Raw genomic sequence first — 17173 nt, forward strand, 5'->3', positions numbered from 1 at the left:
GACAAGTGGAGCGTAGGTCTGCACCCGAGATCCAAACTCATGAGTCTCGGGCCGCCCAAGCGGAATGCATGAACCTAACCACTATGCCACTGGGCTGGCCCCATGAAGAAATGTTTTAAGTAACATTCCTATCTTCGCCCAACATAATACAAGAATGTAATAAATTATTTAACATATTCTGTAAATACGAATACAAAATTGAATAACTATAAGAAAGCAAATGGTCCTGGATGAAAATGCTGAAATTATATTTCAGGTGGTTAATATCAATGGGGGACACAGTCATCTGTGAGTTAATGGATGGACGTTCTAGTTACAAGATGAAGAGAGCATTGGGGACCTTTCAATTTAGAATGTCAGGAAATGGGATTCTCTCCCACACTCAGGCCCAACACAGCCTCAGTTAATAGGCCATTGAGATGAAGCATATGGGGACAACAGGCTAGATTAGGGTTACCTTCTCTAAGGAATCATTTTTATATTCGAATTCATCTACTTAGCCCCATCAAGATTTTGGTGCTAAAATGAGAGTAAAGTGATACGCAAAAGATAAGAAATCTGATTTTCTGTACCCAACTCAATCATATTAAAAAACAAAACATTGTCTTAAATATCCAAGAACAGAGGTAGAGGAACAGCTAAATAAGTTATATCTACTTTATTATTGATTTCTATTTCACAACCTACCTCTGGAGTGATGGTAAGGGAAGGGAGAAAAATCCAAGCCATAATGTAAATATGTGCATGTGTGTATGCATGTGCACATGTATGCACAAACACATGCACAAATACACCTGCAGATATAGAGAGAAAGACACCACAATGCTAACAGTCATCTCCTGATAATTTCTGATGATGCTTTCTATTATCTTCTGTCTATTCTGATATTTCAATAATAAACATGTATAGTTTCTAATGAGAAAAATGTTATGTTAAAATGAAACATTTTTATCAAATTAACTTTTTTATTAAATAAATTTATTTTAAAAGACATTAAAAAATATTGTATAGCTCAGAAATTATAACCATTGTTAATATAGTAAAATTTAAAAGTACATGCAAAACATTTTACCATATACATCTGCACCATGATCGTACACAGTATCCAAACAAGTTCCTTCTCGAGTGTCCCATACTTTTATAGTATAGTCCCAGCTGCCAGATATCAGCAGATAGGGGATCTCCGTATTCCACATTAATCCCCTCACAGGTGCGGTGTGGCCACTCAGAATATTTATGCAAGCCTCCTGAGTGTAATCCCAGATTCGCACAGAGCTGAAGACAGAATATTATATAAATAATACCGTTCAAGTTATAATTTATCTAAAGTATTAACATACTCTTCATGGAGCACAACGATTTTTTCTTAGTATATAGAAAAAGCTTTTATGTTTCAAGATATGTTAAGACTCTCTTCTTTAGACAGATGGAAATGAATAATTAGCTAGGCTAGAGCTAACCTATTCCAATAATTTTTCCCATACTTTTACTGGTCATTTACTACTGATAACTAAATTATACTATTTCACAGTTTCCGTGTTTAAAAAATTGCTTTCTTCAAGTGAAATATCCAGAATAGATAAAACCAAAGAAAAAATATGACCAATAATATAGATACAATAATTTAAGAGTACTTAAATTATTGGTAAGTCATAATATAGCATGTATGATGATGAGTATTCTTTGAAAAATCAAATCATTCATATCTGTGCTTTTATCAATACAGTAAATCATTCCTTTATGTTTCTGTTAGTAAAATAAGTTGCTTAGTCAGTGTGGAATCATTCATAGATCAAACACAAAATTTAAACATAACTGGATAATTCATGATATTACTTGCATCTATTGATGGTCCAAAGCACAAATGTTACTGAAATAAAATTTGAACTCAAAGTCAGTTTAAGATCTTCAAAGGCCAACTTTACTTGGACAATACATAATAATCTTTTAGTCACAGATTTATGTCAACCTCACCATACCAAAAATATTAATTCAGTCATGCCTCACTTAACAATGGGGATACATCCTGAGAAATGCATCATTAGGCAATTTCGCCATTGTGTAAACATTATAGAGTACACAAACCTACTACACAAACCCATACTATAGACGGTATAGCTTACTATACACCTAGGCTATATGGTACTAATCTTACGGGACCGCCATCGTATGAGCGGTCCGTTGTTGACTGAAGTGCCATTATTTGGCACATGACTGCACTTCAAAGCTTATATTACACTATAAAGGAGATGCATTACATATTTCTATTTATTTAAGGCACATCTCTTTCTGCTTTATTTAAAAAGACTTCTTTCTTCTTTTTCCTCTTATCCTAGGCCAGTACAATGTATCCAGGCATATCATAACCTAATATTTTGGTGCTAATTTCTTATAAATGTTAGCATTTAAATTATTTTGGTTGATATCAGACTTTCATAAATAAGACTATATTAAGTGACTTGTATCAAAATAGTTTAATGTTATCATAGGAGGCCCTAGAACGGGTGTCCTTGCTTTTATGACATAAGTTAGATTAGGCAAACATCAGGCTTTGAAGTCCTAAGGTATACTTTTTGGTCAAACATAAGAAAAGCTTTCACAGGCCCCACTCGACAGAAGGAGTGCCTGAGGCTTCGGGGCTGAAGCATAGTGTCTGGTGTTCTGTAATGAGTACAGCTAATAAGATAGAAATAGGCATTCATAGTCAGAAGAACAAGGAAGGAAATAGAAATCATGAATATGATGATAATAAAAGCATGGTAAAATTTAATCTACTTTGGGTTGAATGTAATTAGGTTTTTGTTAACTGCATACTTGTTAAGTACATATTTAAAATAATTCCACATATAAGTTGGATCATATAAATAAGTACATTTCTAGAAAATTATAAGCTTATAATCTTAGTGACTAGAAAATTAGAATCCAAAAATACATACCCGTCATCAGAACCACTGCAAAGAATTCCCTCCCTCAGAGGAGACCATCTAACATGGAACACTTTTGCTGTGTGCCCACTGAACACTTTCAGTGGTTGATCAGAGCTGGTGGCTACATAATAGACACGAACACTTTTGTCTTCACAGCCAGTGGCTATCATGTCTCTGAAATACCATCAATGGCACATTAAAATATTTAAAAATTTGTTATTATTTGTTACTGATAATTTTTAAATGTACACAGCTCTAATTTCTAAAACTAGAATTGTTTGCTTCCTAAATGAAGTGAGACTAAAAACTTATCTAAAACATCATTTGCAGAAACTGCTCTAGTACAGAAAGAGTTTCTCTCCCAATGTTCTCTTTTAAACAGTTGAATTTTTATTTTACCTATCTTAGATCACAGATAATGGTATCTATATTTCTCCAAGTCTTTTTCAAAATGTCCAGATTCATAACTTTTTGAATATTTTTCAGAACTTTATATTGTGCAACTATTGAGCCTTAAAAAGGGTCCTTTGGCGAGTGAGTGAGATTTGCTTCCTTGCTGGTAAGCATATTATTGATGATTACATGTCCTAACCACTGGTAAATTTTCCGTGGAATGGGTACAAATAGCAACGTTTCCCTCGGAAAGATGCTGGAAAATCTCCTCTCAGACCAGGGTTGTCTCATCTGACAGAAAGTCACAGTCCTGGTCTTCCAATTCTCTTTGGTGGCTTCCCCACCGTGAGGTCACCATACAAGGCTGGAGATCACCTTGTATGATCCAACCAAGGATCCTCTGGAAATATAGTACGTGGATATGATCTTTTCATGATCTTGGCTCATTTTTCTCAAGAGAGTGAGAGTAAGCTAAGCAACTATTTCTACCCTAGTGGTCATACTTGGAATACTGTTCCGAAAGCAATGATGAGTACTGGGCAGACCTGTGGAAATCATGCGCCTGCCAGAACACAGTTTCCCTGAGGAATATTAACAATTATATAAAGAGCCCCCACCCTCTATAGGTACAGAGGAGAAGTTACACATTTTGGATCCAACTGTCATCAAAACCTTCCCCAAACTTCAACGGTTGATTTTTGTCACATGGGTTATGATACTGATATTTACTTAAGCCCACATGCAGAAATATACCACTTTGCAAACTGACCTGCCAAACTGCAAATGTGCAGATTACATCTGCCCAAGGCCCACCGATAAATGAGCCAGTTTCTATACGTGGGAAAATATATTTTGCATAATACCAATATACACGTATACATGAATATATATATATGTATATGCAAATACATAAGTATAAAATCTTAGAAATGAAATAATAAACATTCAAAGAATGTACATATAGACATCCAAATTATAAATTCAGAGATATCTTATGAATAAACTTATATAAGTTCAAGGTGTTTTTCACTTATTACCCAAGACGCGAAGTGGAATATGAATAAAGCAATTAGAACATTTTAAAGGATTTTTTTAAAATAAAAATGAAATTTATTAGGTAAGCTTGGTAGTAAGCATAATAGTTAATTAAAAATGACTTTTTTAAAGAAAGCTTTCTTAGGGCCGGCACAATGGCACAGTGGTTAAGTTTGCACACTCCGCTTTTGTGGCCCAAGGTTGGCCAGTTGGGATCCCAGGCGTGGACCTATGCATCACTTATCAAGCCATGCTGTGGCAGGCATCCCACATATAAAATATAAAATAGAAGAAGACGGGCACAGATGTTAGCTCAGGGCCAATCTTCCTCAGCAAAAAGAGGAGGACTGGCAGCGGATGTTAGCTCAGGGCTAATCTTTCTCCCCAAAAAAGCTTTCTTAACCAACAAAGCATATTGCATTATTATCTAATTTTTATTTCAACTGGCCAAATACTTATTAACTCTAAAAAATATAGAAATGGAATGTGGAACTGTTCTGTTGATCAGACACAAGGAAATTCTATCTATTTGTATGGTGAACAAATATTTATTAAAATATTTACTAAATATCTTTTTTCAAGGCATAGTGAGGGTTAGCAGCACAGTGTTTTGCTAAGAATATATGCTAAAAATAGATAACACATTTGTTGATCTTGTGGAGCTTACATTTGAGAGAGTGAGGCAGCCAATTTCACAACTAAAATTTAATTTTATTGTGTTAAGTGCTCCCAAGGCATATTGTAGGGAAAACTTACCTAATATTGGGGGGCTCAGGTAAGACTTCTGTGGAAGTGGTTTCTGAGCTGAGAGCTAAAGGATGGGCAAAAGATATCTATATCCAAGCTGGGTGGGTGGTGTGGGGTGGGGTGGGAGTGGAATCCTAGATAAAGATGACAGCATGAGTGAAAGCCCCAGGGTGGAAATGAGTGGCGTAGTTCAAGAAGCTGAAAGCTGGTGTGCCTGGATGAAACAACAAGGGGAGCAAGACTTGGAATGGGATTTCTAAGGTGCACAGGAACCAGATTATACAGGGACTTCCTTGGAAGGCCTATAGAGATTTTGCACATCATCCATCCTATGATCAATGGGAAGCTACTGAATGGTTTATGCAGTAGAATGGTGGTGTGCTCAGAGCTGTGTATTTAATGCTTCCTCCCACTGCAACCTAGAGAAGGTGGTGGGGAGAGAGGAAGGCATGATAAAAGATGTGAATTCTGGAATTGATTTAGAAGGTGTTTGCAGAAGTCCAAAAACAAATGTTATTGGCTTAGTGGCAGGGGGGATGGTTGGAAAAAGAAGAATATTTAGATGGAGGATATGACAAGAATTGGTGGCTGACGGGAAATGGACACTGAGAGATGATAAGGCATAAAAGAAGAGGCCAAGGATTCTGGCTTCAGAAGCTTTGTTGTTAGCATTATCAGGCCACTGAGATAGGACATACTGAGGGAGGAGCTTATTTTGCATATAACCTCTAACAGTGTGTTATAAATTCTTCTGTTTACTGGAAGAAATACATAGATCCATCATTTTGTATAATATGTGACTTGACTCAGAACAAAAGTACAATAAGATTTTAATATTTTTTTTCTGCTTTTTCTCCCCAAATCCCCCCAGTACATAGTTGTATATTTAATTGTGGGTCCTTCTAGTTGCAGCATGTGGGACGCTGCCTCAGCATGGCCTGACAAGCGGTGCCATGTCCATGCCTAGGATCTGAACCAGCGAAACCTTGGAACACCAAAGCGGAGGGCGCAAACTTAACCACTTAGCCACAGGGCTGGCCCAGGTTTTAATATTTTAATATGTATATTTCCCATCCATTATATAGAAAAGCATAAGGTAATTCACAACATTTTCACAATATCTAAAGAAAGTTTGAATTTTCTTTTTTCTTTTTTACTGGGAAAGACTCACCCTGAGCTAACATCTGGTGCCAATCTTCCTTTTTTATTAATCTCCCCAAAGCCCCAGTATATAGTTGTATATTCTAGCTGTAAGCCCATTTAGTTCTTCTATGTGGGATGCCGCCACACCATGGCTACTGACAGATGAGTGGTGTAGTTTTGCAATTGGAAACTGAACCCAAGCCACTGAAGTGGTGAGAGTGTCAACCTTTAACCACAAGGCCATCAGGGCTGGCTCAAAAGTCTGAATTTTCAAACGTAATTTACATCCCATCACAGAGAGGCTTGAAACAGATTTGAAGATTCTTGGAAGTACAGAGACTTGAAGGATCAATTTTAGTGAAGGTTTGACTTGGATTAATATTTAAATCCAAGCTGATTTTTACATGGTAAATAATAGGATCTTAAGCAAGGTTGACCTTTCAAAACCATCCACATAAGTTCCACATCTGGGGAAATCATCCAGTGGAGAGACATCAGCATTAGATGCGGGGCAATGGAACATCATGGCAGGACAATACCACTGCACAGATTCCTAAAGGATTTAGAGACAGGGCACCTTTCTATGTAGAAGCCACACACAGATTGGACGGTTTCCATTTTTCATTAGTTAGCCATATGCTTTTTCCTAAAGCATCAGAAAATTGTTTTGAAAGCAGGGAATCAATATTTCTAAGTCATGTAAAAACTTCATGGAATAAAGTTCGCTAAAATAAACAAGCAATCACAAGGCTAGGCAAGGAGAATATTAGCTAAAAAGAGTGATGAGCATTACCTATGGAAATAACATTAAACTCTATGGTTAGTTAAAATCTCTGAAATGAAATTATTACTTATTTCAGGAAAAAAAATACTTACTTGTTGTTTTGGCTCCAATCACAACCAAACACGGCAGCTGGGTGTTTGTATTTGTGGAGGACTTTGCCATCAATCGTTCGAATAATACTGAAATTAAGTATAATACGTTAATAGAAAAAACCCAAGATTTTAAATACATTATTCAAGGGAATAAAGCAAGAATTCAAATATAAGTGTTTTGGGATAGAGACTTTGTCTGCAAAGCACAAGGAACATTTAAAAGTACTGTGAAAATGATATTACCAATTATGAATAACTATATATACATCATATAGTACTAATTATGTCATATAGTACTAATTATGGCAATTGATTTAAATCAATTGAAAGGTGATAAATTTTGATTTTGAAACTATTTCTTATAGAATATTTTTTAATTGAGGAAAAACATAGTTTAATACATATATTTTAAAACACAATGATATAACCAACTTAGCATTGATTTTCGGCTTCAAAATTTAGCAGTTCAAAATTTGTATTTAAAACACCTGTTGATAATGCTGGTTGCACGTACTATTACACCAAGTCCAATGTACATAAGTTATAACATTTTTGTGGCATATTGTAAGTGATAGAACTAGAAATTCAGAGGACTCCTACTCCCCAAAGGATCCTATATACTTCAACAGCAAAAATAAAAGAAGCTCTAATACCTATTATACTATTATCATAACACAAAGGATGCTGATTCTATTAGGAAAAAAAAGAATCTGTGTATAAGTTAATACATTACAGGGTTTTAAAAGCCTTTGGAAAAAACCCTCTAAAGCACCAATAGGCCCACCAAAACTTTTGAGTTTACTGGGGAGTGGTGGTGACACCTGCTTATGAACGTTTAGTCATTGAAGCTAATTACGTACCACCTCATCAGAAAATTCTTAGACACACTCCTGTATTTTTGGTATGTACCAACTAGAAAATAGTTCTTTTCAATGGAAAAAAATAGTATTGTTATTTTTGAAAATTTTAACTTCCTGATAAAGATCTTCGGTTTCCATAACTACTGTCTTTTTCACTGAAATTAAAAAGTGAGGGTGAGAAAATTGGGCTGGGTATAGCAAAACCTACCATGAGACAAATGACTATCTTCTCAACAATCACGAATGTCTATACACCTGTCAAAGATGACAACACCTATAGCTACAGGATAGCATTATTTGATTAAAAATATTTTTTAACTCAAAGGCAATTCTTCCCTTACATATATTTCTAGAGACTTACTTTTTTCCTAGGATTTAACAGAATTAAGAAAGCAAATATTTCTGAAACACAGGGTCAGTTTCCAAAAAATGGCATTTCCCACCTGCATTACCTTATTCCTCCTTGCCAAAGGTCTTTATCCTTTTATAAATAATAGTATCTACAAAACTGTGAACAAGTTTCTAGAGCATGTGGTATGTCTTGAATCCTTTGTAAAACTGAAATATCATTCCATCCAAAATGTGATGAGAATTATTTAGACTCTTTGTGAAAAATTCTTAAAGTTTCTTTGAGGCAATTGAGTCTTTTGGTTATAAATCAGGTAGTATTTTCATTTAGAAAGCTATCATTGGTTTATTTATTTATTTTTAAACATCATTGCATGTTATTTATTACTGATATATCATAGCAATATAACATGTGCCTATGTGGGCTTATAAATAATACTTACAATAGTTGGTAGAGCTGTACAAATGGAATCTTATCAAATATTTTAATGTACGATGTGCTAATATGATGTAATTCATATTGCAAAATGCATCTTTTATAAACAATGTAATTTCATACACAGTACTTACCAGAAACCATCACCACTGCAGGTTGCTATTCTTTTGGAATCTTTATGACTCCAGGCAATGCAGAATATTCCATTTTTTCCATGCTTCAAAAAATGCAAAATACCTATCAATAAGAAATAATTCACCCCTTTTTTCTCTTATTTATTTACTTCTTCTAAGTATTACTTTTCTATTAGTAACTCGCTCTAGATGATGCTAACAGAGACTTCACTGTCAGTAGCAGAAACCTGAGCACAGTCATGCATGGCTTAATCATGGGGACACGTTCTGAGAAATGCTTTGTCAGGCAGATTCACGATTGTGCGAACATCATAGAGTGTACTTACACAAACCCAGATGGTAGAGCCTACTACACACCTACGCTATATGGTACCAACCTTACGGGACCAATGTCCTATATGCAGTCCATCATCGACGGAAATGTCATTATGCGGTGCATGACTGTACATACTTTAAGAACGTGTAAAGCTGTCACACTTAAGAAACAAAACCACTGTTTTAAGACATAAATCGGGTGGCTCTAGTTCCTTCTTGTGAACGCTAGTGATGAACCAGAATCTGCTTCTTCAGCCATCTGTAAAATCAAGCTCTGCTTAATGCCTTTTCCTGTAAACACCAATCTGGAGCTGAAGGCAGCTGTCTATCTGCTTTCCAACCCAGCGCTGCTACAACTAGTGTTAGAAATATCGCAAGCAATTGTTATTACCGATTGTTCTCCTTAATTTCAAAGTTTTATTTTTATAAAAACAAAGGAGAATAGATTTGTGAGTAGTCCTATAACACATTACTATATTTACAGTTTCCTCTGCATTCTTGGACTGGGGAAGGGTAAAGAGAGATAGTCACAGCTGCCATGATGAGAATTTTTAAAAACAGAAGGAATATGCTATACCTGGAATGTCATTCATCAACCGGGGTGTGGGTGAATAAAAGTTGCAATAAATCCATTTGCAAGTTTTATTTACAACATTCAAATCTTACATAGTACTTAAATTGTAGCTGCTGTTAAGGGGAGACTAAAGTGACTTTTTATCTTGACTTTTAAGGCTGTTTTGCTAAGGTGGTCTCATTGCTGTTTTTGCCTCTTTGGGTGTCAAGGGGGGCAGGTTTATAAAGATGGATGCAAAAATGGAAGTAGTCTCCACTCATCCCGTTGAAGGAGGCGTGGCCTTCCAGCAGCTTTATCCCTGGGAACAGTGCACTTATGACTCTGTAACGTCCTGCATTTCCTTTTGTGAGGCATATATCACTTAGTTAATTAAAGCTGGCATTGTTAATTTTTCCCATATTTATTATCCTAGATTTAAGCAATTTTGATATTGGTCTTAACTACGCTATTGAATGCTGGGAAAGGCATGAACAGATGGGAGCGGTCCTTGATGCTAAGATGCTGTGTTGCTGGAGTCGGGCTGGGACTGTTCTCGTGCTAACGGACAGCTACTCTAGGTCACAAGATACTGAGATGCCATAGAAGAGATCAACAGATCTGACACCTAAGAGTAAAATTTTTGAATTTAAGTTAAAAGCTTGTTTTTCAGGTTCTCCTTTTCTTATATTACTATTTCTTATGGGATAAGTGTCTTTCTGGTGATGGGGAGGCAGAGGGCAGGTTAGGGGCATTGTTGAACTGAAGGAGTATTGCTGTTATGTAGAGAAAGGGAAGGATGCAAGTAGACAATCCTTTGTCAAAGTTTCCTCTTTTGAGAGCGAAATTGCATCCTGGTGGTTGATGAAGGTTCCCTAATAGTCTGCATTTGCAACATCACTTCAGTACCTCCCAGAAGCTCGAGCCTACCAGATCCTCAGAGGGACGACAGTCTTTTGTATACATGTTTGTAAAGCCTCAAATATATAAACAATTTTCAAATAAGGTATTTATTTCATAAACTTCAACAGCAATCATTTGAAATGAATGAAATTTCAAGATACCGAGAGACAATCCTGGATCCTGTCATATTTCCCTCGATTCATATCTAATATACTGTAATCAGATCATATGTACTTTCTAAATATTATTGGAACTTAGTAAAAGGTGGGATGACAATTTAACTCCAAGTAGAAGTAAAAGTACAATCTGTGACACTCCAAATAGGATGAGGGAGGTTCTAGGGCTTGTCATGGAATAATAGAATTCGAGAACTGGAAGGAATCTAAGAAATTATATAATCCAACTTCACATTCTAGACGTGAGTCAGGTTCAAGGCAATAACATGATTCTCCCTATGCCAAGAGCTAATTAGTGACAGAACTGGGACTGTAATTGGAGATTTGTTCTGAGTTTAATCTTCTTCCAACTATTGAATATTTGCCTGGATAACTTTATCAAGAATGACTCAAAATTCCTTTGAATCTCTAATGCAACTTTAGGTGAATTTTTCTCTCTTAGACTTAACTACATTTTTAGAATTCATTTTAGCAGCAAATGTCCTTTTGAATTTTCTTCTAATTGAGAGAACCTAATGCCATCTGGTGACTAACTATTGAATTAAGAGAGAAAAGCATTTAAAATATATGAAGCACAGTATAAGACATTAGGTTATTCAGCTAACAGTAAATACATCTTACCTCATTAAATCGTTGTACCATTTTGCCTTTTTTAACATCCCAAATAAAAGCACCATTTCGGGAAGTTGCTCCAGCAATACAATTTAAATCACCTTAGGAAACAATTAGACATTATGTGAAATGTTTGTCACAAATGTAATTCTTTTCAAAAATGTAAATTTTTAAAAAGTAAGACTTGAGATTTGCAAAGTAATTCTATTTAAATTTTTGAGATGAAATTATCAAATGTAGGTAAATATAGATAGAACAGTCTAATGAATATATTCATCATGCGGCTTCAACAATTATCAGAATATGGTCAATCTTGTTCTGTCTATAGCACCTACTTGATTTTTTTGGAGCAAATCTTTGCCATTATATCATTTCATTAAAAAACAGTTCAGTATGGAGGTCTAAAAGACAGGGTCTCTTTTACTAACATAACCAAACCATCACAATCACAAATACAAAAATTATCAATAATTCCTCAATATTATCACATATCCAGTCAGTTTTACATTTTTCTGGCCAACCAGTAATTTTTTTTAGGGTTAGGAAAGTATTTCTGTAAACAGGACACACGGAAAATTTCAGTTTCTCTATTAAAAATATAAACCATGCTCTTTGTTTTTAAGAAATTTAAAAATATGTGAAAATCAAACTGCTGTTAAGTTAGTAGGTGGTCAAGGACTTAAGTTTTTTTTGCAAGGCAGTCACAGAAGAGGCTTTCTCCATTAGAAGGAAGAACAGTTGTCATCTGCTATCCAGGAGTGAAAATATAGAGGAATTACTTTGTGGTAAATGATTATAAAGACTTAAAAAAATAAGTCCTCAACATATTTCCAGTATTTTCATTCTGCTCCCCATTTTGGGTTCTTAAATTATTAGGGAGAAGTTTTCATATTTATTTGCATGCTTTTTTTCTTTTCCTGTGATATCTACTCTAAAAATAGAGGAAATTAGGCAAAATCTGTATCTTAGTCTACCTCCATTCATGTCAACCTTCATCCATCTTTTAAAGTTCACCTGTACTTTCTAAAGATAGTGACTCAGCAGTAGTCACATTTCAAAAAAATCACAGAATTTCGACTTCCCAACCTTTTTACTTTCTTGAGGCAAATTCTCAAGGTAGAGAATGAAATAATGCTCTAAGTAAGCTTAGGCCTTATGCGTTATGATTCAAAACCACGGTTTTTACAGTCACAATTTCTATTTAAGTTTTAGGTTTGAGACTTATATACATCCTGTAGGAGGCAGAATGTTCAGCTAACAGCTGCTGCCGTGCTGTCACTGCACTGGTGGGTCCAATTCCCATACTGCTAGCCAGGCGGCCTGCTGTGAAGATGCACACTGCAAGGATGGAGAGCACAGCTTAAAAGTCAAACTGACACTTGTTCAAATCTTGGTTCCATCACTACTTGCTATGTTTATAACCTTGGGGAAGTTTCTCAACCTCTCTGATCTCAGATCTTCTTTAATAAACATTGGCCATCACAATAAAAAAATAAAAGAGAGATGGATGTGAAGAAGGGAGCAGGTAAGAGAATTATTAGTTCTCTTTTTGCTCCACTTCTTAATTAGTCAGGTAATTTTTTTTTTCAATTAGTCTTATATTTATAATGGCACTAAGTGTGGTCTGCTTAAAAGAACAAGTGTCATTGAGATTTGGAAGTAAAACTTTTTCTAGACCTTCTCCTCCTTGTAGGCGATGAGTGATCCATAAAACAGTGGTTGGCTCTTAACCTTTTCTGTCTCATGGACCTCCCTGAAAACCTGATTACTATGATAATCTTGACAGATACAGGCACATACGACATAAGCTAAAAATGACGCATAAAATTCCAAGAGATTCCCAGAGTCTCTGAAGATGTCTAAAACCCTTGAAAGCTCATAAATCTAAGGCTAAAAATCCCTGTATAAGAGGAGATAAGATAAAAAAATAAGCTATATCCTGGTTCTACGTAGGTTTTAAATATGTTACTATTAGGATCAATAACTAAAGCACTCTACATACTTTATAAAGTGAAAAAATCATTTAAGTATGTACAATTATTTATTATAGAGAAATAACGGTTTGGGAGAAAATGTCAAAGATTTCATGGGACATCTCCTCTCTCCTTTATGTACAGGAAGGTACAAAGATAGCGCCTTTCTGAGATCAAAGATGATAGTATGGCATAAACGTCCTTCAATATTACAAAAGTGGGATTTATACAGAATTACATGGTCACCATCAAACTGTGATGATATATAATCATTGAATTTACAAAACAAATGTATCAGGGAAAGATATGTATTGAAATTTTTAGAAAATAAATGTTTAGTTTTCATATATTTGATTCACATGAAAATTTTAAGGAAAACTTCTATGATGTAAAACGTGTTATACCTTTAAAGGCATACCTATGCACATGCAGCTAAATTAGCTGGGTCAACATCATCCTGAGTTACTGTGGCTTTTCTATATGATGATGTCAGATAGAAGGGCCTAGAAAGCAAAGTGCCTGTGCCCACAAAAACGGAACCTACAAATATGTTGGTGTTAATTTGCCTCTATGATCATTTGGAGCAAGATGGCATTGAGAGGAAGAAAAAGTTCGGAAACTCCTTTAATTGCATTCCTGATTTTCATTAAATACTTCTTACCTGGAGCCCATGAGAGGGAATAAATGACCCCTTCATTCCCTGGGGAAGTGTACACTGCTGTTAATGTGTTTATATCCCAGACTTTGATAGTGCCATCGAACGACGCTGTTGCTAAAAGATTGGGATCATCAGGTTTGAATTTGCAGTCAAAGATAGTCTCCACATGTCCCTAGGAAAGCAGCATTAAAAAGTCACAGCTACTGAGGAAAACTCACATTATTAATAAACAAACCATAATGTATAATCAAGTGGCTATGGGTTTTCCAAATATTAACGCAAAAATACATAGGCAAGCAAAAACATACAAAAGTGGAATCACCGTTGTGACGGAACGGTCTCTGTGCTGTTAGTACTGTACTATTTTGTACAGACCTAGATTTTATTCAGCCACAGTTCCTCAGTTCAGCAACTAAATACAAAGATGTTGAAAAGTCTCATTTTCCAACTTTGGTTCAATGCAAAACATATCTTTTCTGATTATCATATACCAGAAATTTCTAAAGCAATGAACTATTAATAGTTACTATGTCATTCTGAAAGTATACTAAAAGACCAAGATAAAACTGAAACTAAAAGTCTTTTAATGCAATTATTCCTTTTTTTTATACCAATGACATACTGCAAAAGAACTTCACAATTTTGGCAGAAATAAGAAGAATTCGGCATGGCCTCAATTTTTAATGAATCTTGTTCCAAAATTTTCTAGCAAGTTTATTCTTTGGAACTCGAAATACTTGTTCCTGTTACATGGTGATTTGGATCTGAACATCCCACGAAACTGTAAAGTGGTTTATACAAATATATGTAAACACACACTTGTAAAGCGGAGCTTAATGACTATGTGCCTATGGGAAAATCTGTTAAGAATCTGTCATAAATAGCCAGCTACCACTTGTCTTCTCCCAAACATTGGGAAATTGGAATTGAAACGCCTACTCCAAGTGGCAGAAACTATAACATGCTGGATCTTAGAGAGATCCAGAGACATTTAGAGCCCAGGGACAGAACCTTCTACTCTCAGATTCTCTAGTAAAGGCACAGAGGGAGTCCTGTACACACAGTGTCCTTCCATTGATACCAGAAGCCACCACCTTCAGGAGGCTGCACAAAAGCTGCAAGTCTCCCCTTCAGGTGGGAGGGAGAGGACAGAAAACGCCCAAGTTCGCAAGAGGGAAGAGAGCTTGGTGCAGCCCCAGGTTCACCGTGCTGGAGCCGTTCCGGGTCATCACTTCCAATGTTCAGAACATGCTTACAGCAGAGACTGCCTGTATGTGTGTTTTTAAATGTTAGTTCACTGCTGTGCCTTCAAATTTCATTTTTAAAATTTGAAAAATCATATAGTAAGAACTAAATTGCGAATATTTCTTTTTTCTTTCATTTTTTGTGAGGAAGACTGACCCTGAGCTAACATCTGTTGCCAATCCTCCTCTTTTTTGCTTGAGGAAGATTGTCGCTGAGTTAACATCTGTGGCAATCTTCCCATATTTTATGTGAGATGCCACCACAGCATGGATTGACTGTGCTGGGGATCCGAACCCGCCAACACCAGGCACAGAAGCAGAGTGCACGAACTTAACCACTACACCACCGGGCCAGCCCCTGTTTTCTTCTTATCAGGAGGAAGGTGGGGATGAAGGGAAAATTTTGAAGCTTTTTTCTTAATTTTAATCAAGCAAATGTTCATGCGGAAGTACACCTTTTAGAAAGTACATCAATAAGATTTTTCTTATCCCATGCAATTTGAAATCTTGGGAGATGCTTCACGCACACAACACATCAGAGTCAGATGTTTCTTCTTGAAGCACTTTTAGTAATCTCAAATTTGGGTCTGTGCTAAGGATGAGAGAAATTATAAGGAAAAAAATCACTCTCTTCTGACTGGCAGATATTTTTAAAGTGAGAAGAGCCACTGAAATAATTTATAATTAAGGAATATTTTAGTTTTTATTAGAATTATATCCTTAGCATAGTTTTAAAAATAAAACATATTTTAATATGAGGATATACACTCAATAGAAAATCTACTGAATTTAGATTGCATGACTTTGCCTTTGCTAATATAAATTTTTATAGATTTAAATGTATTCTCATATTTTTCTCCCTTCCCTCATAATTTTTTTAAAAGTAAATTAATTTATGGTAATTTGAAGTATAGAAAAAGTTTGCTGTACTAGGAAAGAATTTACATGGAAAGAAAATTCAATAATCTAAAGAATATCTACAAAGGAAATATTTTAAAGTAACTAAGCTATACATTATTACGAAACTATTTTCACTATAGTTCAATTTTTTAGTTTGAAGACCAAATTAAATTAGTTCTGAAAGGATACAGCATTATTGATTCTTTCCTCTTTTTTTTACAAGGGCAATTATAGCTCTAGACTCCTTGTCTAAGTTTTTCCACAGAAAATCAATTAACATTTAAAATTTTCTTAAATGTCTAGATCAGTCTAGTTCAAACTTGTAGGAAAAAGGGGCATTCTTATAAACTCTGATTTAGGGAGAATTAAGGGGGATGATTCTTGGCAAATGTTAATTACAATACAATATACATTATTAGATGCCTTCATTCATTCATTCAACAAAACTTAATAAAGTCTTGCTATGTGCCAGGCACTAGTTTTAGGTACTGGGGATAAAGCATAGAACAAAACCAGACAAAAATGTGAGTCCACAGCCAGGCTGCATTCTATTTCATATAGAGGCTTAAAGATCATAAGAATAGAAGTTCATAGAATCATAGAGCCATTATAATGATTCCATAATAGAAATGAATCTTTGAAAACACTTAATCCAATCTTGCTCATTTCACAGATAAAAACAGTAAAGCTTGGAGTAACTCACAGAGATGGACTCGTCCTTCCTCCTGAAAGAATATTCTATTTCTCACTTTGTTTCCAAAATATAGTACAGTAGTGTAATTTTCCAACAGTATACTCAGAATTTACATGGTCCACACAAAAACGGGAAAACTACCAAATTCAGAGTACTCGTGATAAGCTAAGTGGATATTAATATTTAAAGGAGTTTAATGTTTAAAATCTAAAGAATTTTAATAGTTTTGTCATCATTCTATACATTTTT

General features: G+C 35.2%; 1 protein-coding gene across 11 annotated transcripts in view; it reads right to left on the reverse strand.

Moving 5' to 3' along the window:
• WDR17 (WD repeat domain 17) overlaps positions 1-17173 on the reverse strand; it is a 101062-nt gene that overhangs the window by 31524 nt on the left and 52365 nt on the right. For all 11 annotated transcript variants that reach the window (XR_011433408.1, XR_011433407.1, XR_011433406.1 and 8 more), the window contains 6 exons: positions 14090-14258; positions 11465-11556; positions 8900-8982; positions 7122-7208; positions 2937-3101; positions 1073-1275 (listed from right to left, as the gene is read on the reverse strand). Coding sequence is in view for 8 of the 11 variants with exons in the window: in XM_070253531.1 (XP_070109632.1) it covers positions 1073-1275; positions 2937-3101; positions 7122-7208; positions 8900-8982; positions 11465-11556; positions 14090-14258 (799 nt within the window). In the remaining 3 variants the exon portion in view is untranslated. The remainder of the gene's footprint in view (positions 1-1072; positions 1276-2936; positions 3102-7121; positions 7209-8899; positions 8983-11464; positions 11557-14089; positions 14259-17173) is intronic.

Source organism: Equus caballus, chromosome 27 (assembly GCF_041296265.1).
Source record: "Equus caballus isolate H_3958 breed thoroughbred chromosome 27, TB-T2T, whole genome shotgun sequence".
In the NCBI taxonomy this organism is placed as follows: Eukaryota; Metazoa; Chordata; class Mammalia; order Perissodactyla; family Equidae; genus Equus; species Equus caballus.